Source organism: Nycticebus coucang, chromosome 16 (assembly GCF_027406575.1).
Source record: "Nycticebus coucang isolate mNycCou1 chromosome 16, mNycCou1.pri, whole genome shotgun sequence".
NCBI lineage: Eukaryota > Metazoa > Chordata > Mammalia > Primates > Lorisidae > Nycticebus > Nycticebus coucang.
The window spans coordinates 71,162,179-71,168,178 of record NC_069795.1 but is presented as its reverse complement, the minus strand read 5'-3'; the positions used below and the strand labels follow the sequence as shown (position 1 = coordinate 71,168,178).

Below are 6,000 nucleotides of genomic sequence, written 5' to 3'. Positions count from 1 at the left end.
GCCTCACCCTCCTGAGTAGCTGGGACTTACAGGAGTGTGCCACCATGCCCGGCTAATTATTCAAGATGGGGTCTTGTTCTTGGCTCAGGCTGGTCTCAAACTCCTGGCCTCTAGCAATCCTCTTACCTTTGCCTCCCAAAGTGCTAGGATTACAGGTGTAAGCCACCATGCCTAGCCAAATTTAATTTCTTTTATCACCAAAAGTTAAGACACATTTTCCTCAGTCTTAGAAATTTTTATTCTTAATACAAAGTAATTTATACAGGCTGTGTAAAATTTACATTTATAGCTAAATATTTCTTCAGTCATCACTGTCACTTCCTGATTCACTCAGCTGCAAATCATTTCCTAAAATAAAAAAGAAATAACAAAATAATAGTTTCAGTATTTGTAGTAATAAAATATTTAATATTTACTTTCTTTTTCTTTTTTTTTTTTTTTGTAGAGACAGAGTCTCACATACCGCCCTCAGGTAGAGTGCCGTGGCATCACACAGCTCACAGCAACCTCTAACTTGAGCTTACGCGATTCTCTTGCCTCAGCCTCCCGAGCAGCTGGGACTACAGGCGCCTGCCACAACGCCCGGCTATTTTTTTGTTGCAATTTGGCCGGGGCTGGGTTTGAACCCGCCACCCTCGGCATATGGGGCCGGCACTCTACTCACTGAGCCACAGGCGCCGCCCTAATATTTACTTTCTATAACATAGCTTTTATGTAAAACACAACTCCAAAAATGATTCTGTTTAGCTAGCATTTTGTAATTAATAATTAGATTCCTTATTCTATAATTCAGTCTTACAGTTAGTAACTCCAACAATTAATACTGCCTGAAAAGAAAAACTACACCATCAACCATCAGCATAGTTTTAGTATTATCTGGCATCTATTTTAGTCTTCTTTCACATACCAACATCACCCTTTTTGTTAACACTGACTTAATTATACCATGAAATAAGAGACAATGTGGTTTAGAAGATCAAACTCTATAATTTTGAAGAGTGAAAAAGTTACAGTATTTTTTTACTTAAAATGCATTCAAAATCATTGATACACATAAATAGTAACTCATCATTCTTTTTTTTTTCAATTTATCTACTTGGAATTTACACTCCGGTGGGGTAGACAGATAGCAAACAAAAGTGGGCTAAGTGCTATGAAAAATTTAAGATGCGTGTGGAGATAGTGTTGGGAAATGCTATTTCAGATATGGTAGTTGGGAAGTGCTTCTTGAGGTGTGACATTTAAAAAGAGATCCAAATGTAGAAAAAATTCATTAAAAAATGGAGGGAGGATAGAGTGTCCAGATTAAATTAACAGCAAGTATAAATACCCCAAGGTAGAAGCATACTTATTGTGTTCTCTGATTTGCAAGGTCACTATGGTTGGAGTAGAATGAACAAGGAAGAGAATTGTAGTAAATGAGGTCAGAAAGATATTCAGAAGGTCATGGTAAAAACTCTGGATTTTGTTTAAAATATAATGAGAATTCATGGGAAAATATTAAGCAAGCAACTGACTCAAACCTGGTTGTATATCAGTGAATATACTATAATGGTGAGGAAGAAATATGAAAGCAGGGGGAGCAGTTGTAAGTCTATTGCAGTCTCTCACATAAGAAAAAATGTTGGCTTTGACTGAGGTGGTCCAATGGAAGTGGTGCTAAGTGGTTAGATTCATAATTTACTTTGAAGATAGCGCTTATAGAACTATTTATGTGTTGGATTTAGGGTATAAGAGAAAGAAATGTAGAATGATCCCAGGGTTTCTAGTCTGAACAATTACATAAATGGTATTAACATTTACTGAAATGAGAAATACCAGAGGAACAAGGTTGTGGAAGAAAAATCACAAGTTCAATTTTCAATATGGTATATTTGAGATACCCAGTAAATATTCAAGCATATAAGTTATAGGCAATTAGATATACAAGTCTGGAGCTCAAGGTAGAGAGTGGATTTGGAAATAGCATTTGAGAATCATTGATTATAGGAGTTTATTTGAAACTATAGAATTGAATAAAATCAGTAGGGTAGTAAATGATTTAAAAAGTTTTGTTTTGTTTTTTTTAGCTACTACGCATTCAACAAAAGCTGGCATATTTTGAAGTCAATACCTAATTTTAGAGGAGTAGTTTTCTTAGGTCATAGGTAAATCATTGTAAGATAACTCAGTCCTTCACATGAATCCCAGAACTGATTATATCATTTGGATAGAAAAAATCTGCTACAAGTTTCTTTTGTGCATCTGTTCCCATGGCCATTTTATCACTTTTAAGGGTTCAGTTTCCATTCATTATACAACTATTGCATGGCACACGAATGTTCAGCCTGCTATAATGCCTATACTGTGAGTTTCTCAAGTGACACAAACTCAAATGTCCTCAGAGTTCCATTTGCCTTTGTAGACTTTATGCTATTAAAGCTATATGCTCAGCATCACTATGCTACTTGCTGAAATGTCCAGTCAAGTTTTGAAGATTTAAGATTAGCCTTTAAACATAAAATGCTTAACAAAAGAAATGTGTTTTCAATCATAATAGTAATCATGACTTGGAGAAAAGAGAGTCTATCCTAGAGGGGTAACAAGATGGCAACCAAGATAAGTTGCCATAAGTTGAAGTTTGCTGAACTAAAGCAAGAATGTCTTGCTCGTGGTTTGGAAACCAAAGGACTAAACCAAGATCTCATCAACAGGCTCAAAGCAGGACCTGACGTGTATGCTGAAGAGGAGATGAATGAAGATTTGCCGGCAAATGAAGTAGAGGAAGAAGCAAAGCCCAAAGAACTAATGTCAAAGAGAAAGAACCACCAGAAAAAACCCTTGATGTGGCAGCAAAGAAGAAAAGTAGTCAAAATTACATCTGAAATACCACTCAGAGAATGCAGAAGGCTGAATGATTCAATGTACCTTTGGGCATAGAGAGTAAAAAAGCTGCCGAGGCAGCTAGTTTTGGGATTTCTCGAGTTTCAACAAAATATCTGTCATCTGACACCAATATGGTTAACTTGGATAAGCTAAAGGAAAGAGCCCTAAGACTTGGTTTGAAGGTCTCTTCAATCTCCAGAAAGTCTGAAGATGATGAGAAACTCAAAAAGAGGAAGGAATGATCTGGGATTGTCACAAGTTCAGCTGGAACTGGAACACAGAGCATACAGAGGCAAAGAAGAAGAAAAGAGCAGAGTGCTTTGGAGTTGCTTGATAAAAATTTCTTGATGTTTCCTGTTCTCCAGTGGTTTCAATTTCTCTGATTCTTCTTGGTCACATATATACCTACATGCACAGTCATGTGCCTATGTCTCATCTCTCAATGAGAGTGCATGTTTCCCAGGTACATCTGTGAACTCCAGAAGCAGTTTGACTTATTGCTGTTACAACTTCAAGGTTGCTGTGCTTTTGCTTTTGATTAGTTTGTTTGTTAACCCAAAAAAAGAGAGGGAGAGAGACAGTGAGAGTCTGCCCACAGCAAATGTATTAAGACATTTAAACCAATGGTTCTCAATGAGAGTTGTCTTCCACCCCAAGAGATGTTACAGAAATGTACATGAGGTGTTGCTTGTCCTGATGATTGAGGATTGTTAGGAGCATTTAGTAGGAGAGGAATTTAGGAGGTCTTTCAATGTACAGACCAGTCTTGCATAATAAAGAAGTTTTCTATATTCTGTGAAACTTTTCCAAGTCCAGTGTGATAATGATGTCCTTGGAAAAATCTATTTATAATTTTTAAAACCAGAACCTAATTGTATTTTCATAAATTCCAAGCATTCTTTTGCACATATTTAATTGAAATTGACAAGGATACAACTATCATGTAAACTAAAAGATAACTTTGTTTTCTTGAGAACTTTACCAACATTTTCTTTTCTTTAGAGACAGGCTCTCACTTTGTTGCACAAGCTGCAGTGCAGTGGTGCAATCGTAGTTCACTATAGCCTCAAACTTCTGAGGTTAAGAGATCTCCTGCCTCAGCCTCCTAAGTAGCTGGGACTACAGGCATGTACCATGCCTGGCCAATATTTTTTGAAAATAGTTTTAGACAACACATTAGTGATATCAATGATGCTCCTTGTATTTGGGGCAGCAATATAGCACACCAAATACTGGTAAACACACAAACTGTATATGCAATTTTTCGAATATATATGCATATACATTTCCACTCCTTATTTCAATAGGTTCAACAAAAAGACAAATTGTTGGTAATATGAATTGAATGTTGTTTTGGTTCTCTTTAAGCCAAAGTTATTAAGAGTAAGTGCAAATATATGAGTTGCTTATGTCTTCTAGGGTAGTCATCCCCGAACATTTACAAAGTTGAATATATATTACTCTACTATAATTTATTTTTGTCTTTACATTACAGTGATTTTCGAAAATATATGTACATAGGTTACATAATATTAAGCTTTGAAATTCATTTCAAGATAGTAAAGAAGGCTTAAAAATACCTGTTACTAAAGGGGCTTCTAGATCTTATATGGCTGAGAAATTAGATGAGTGCAATAATAGAGATGGTTTATTTCATCAGGAAACTCCTAGCTTATATGCATATACTATATATCATGCAAAGAAAATTCAGTATTTTCACTTTTTTTATAAAAAGAATGCTCAAATTTTTATTACTGATATGCAGGAATGCTATTGACTTTTGCATATAATTTTTGCAACTAGCAACCTTTCCACATTCTTTTATTAGCTCTAAAGTGTGTTGATTTCCTTGAATTCCCTATGTAATTATATTATCTACAAGTAAAAATTATTTTATTTCTTGTTTTCAATTCTTATGCCATATTTCTCTTACTTGTTTTATGTCTTTGCTAGAAAATTCAGTAGAGTGCTAAATAGAAATCATGATATTGGTCCTTTTTGATTTGTTCCTGACTTTAATGGGATTTCTTTTAAAGTTTCTATTAGTATGATGTTTACAGTAGTTCATTTATTTTACAATTAACTTTTATGAAGTGAGGGAAATTCTCTTACATTTAACATTTGGTAAATATTTTTAAATTAATGAATATTCAATTTTGTCAAATTATTGTTCTTAATTTGTTAAAATGCTCATCTGGTTTTATTCATATAATCTGCCATTGTGGTAGATTATATTGATCCCATTTCATATGTTGAATATTTCTTAAATTCTGTGATGACCTTCATTTAGTCATGATTTAGATTACTTGTTTTAAGTGCACTGGTTATTCAGTCTGCTACAATCTTATTTAGGAACTCTGGATCCATATTCTTAAGTGAAATTGGTCTACAATGCCTCTTCTCTTCTTTTTGTCTAGTTTTAATACTAAGGTTATCCTGAAACTATAAAAAAATTTAGTAGCTTTCCCTACTTTTCAATTCTCTGAAACAGTTTATAGAAGGTAAGAAATATTTATTTCTTAAAGATTTGTTAAAGAGGGACTTTACCTAACAAATGTAAGCAGTGTAACCTGGTTCTTTGTACCCTCAATGATTCCCCAACAATTTAAAAAAAAAAATTTGTTAAATTCATCTGTAAAACTATCTTCAGCTTTCCAGCATCTTGTGGATAAGAAGACAGAGCATAAAAAGAAGAGACATAAACTGATTTAAATTATATACTTGTTCTTATTTTATTCAGGCTTTCTATTAGTATTTCTCTTTTGAGTCATAACACTCAATACTAGCAAATCAAATCCAATAACACATTAAAAAGATCACAGGAATGAAAGGATCGTTCAACATACACAAATTATCAACAGGTTTATACAGGAATGAAAGGATAAACAGTGCTGGAAAAACTGGATATCCATATACAGAAAAATGAAAGTGGAGCTTCATCTCTTGCCCTACACAAAAATAAAATCAAAATGAATTGAAGACTTAAATAAAACCTATAAAATTACTAGAAGAAAATATTGGGTAAACACTCTAGGACATTAGTCTAGGCAAAGATTTTTTGGGTGAGACCTCAAAAGCACAAGCAACAGAAGCAAAAATAAACAGTGTTATATAAAGCTAGAAACCTTCTTCACA

At 34.1% G+C, this 6,000-nt stretch overlaps 1 protein-coding gene and 1 pseudogene across 3 annotated transcripts in view; one reads left to right on the top strand and one right to left on the bottom strand.

Moving 5' to 3' along the window:
• Positions 1 to 220: 220 nt before the first annotated feature.
• The window catches only part of EAF2 (ELL associated factor 2), a 32,798-nt gene continuing 27,018 nt past the window's right edge, over positions 221 to 6,000 (bottom strand). For all 3 annotated transcript variants that reach the window (XM_053564912.1, XM_053564913.1, XM_053564914.1), the window contains one exon: positions 221 to 348. In XM_053564912.1, the coding sequence (XP_053420887.1) occupies positions 302 to 348 (47 nt within the window). In that variant the 3' untranslated portion in view covers positions 221 to 301. The remainder of the gene's footprint in view (positions 349 to 6,000) is intronic.
• LOC128567597 (SAP domain-containing ribonucleoprotein-like) lies at positions 2,587 to 3,199 on the top strand (annotated as a pseudogene).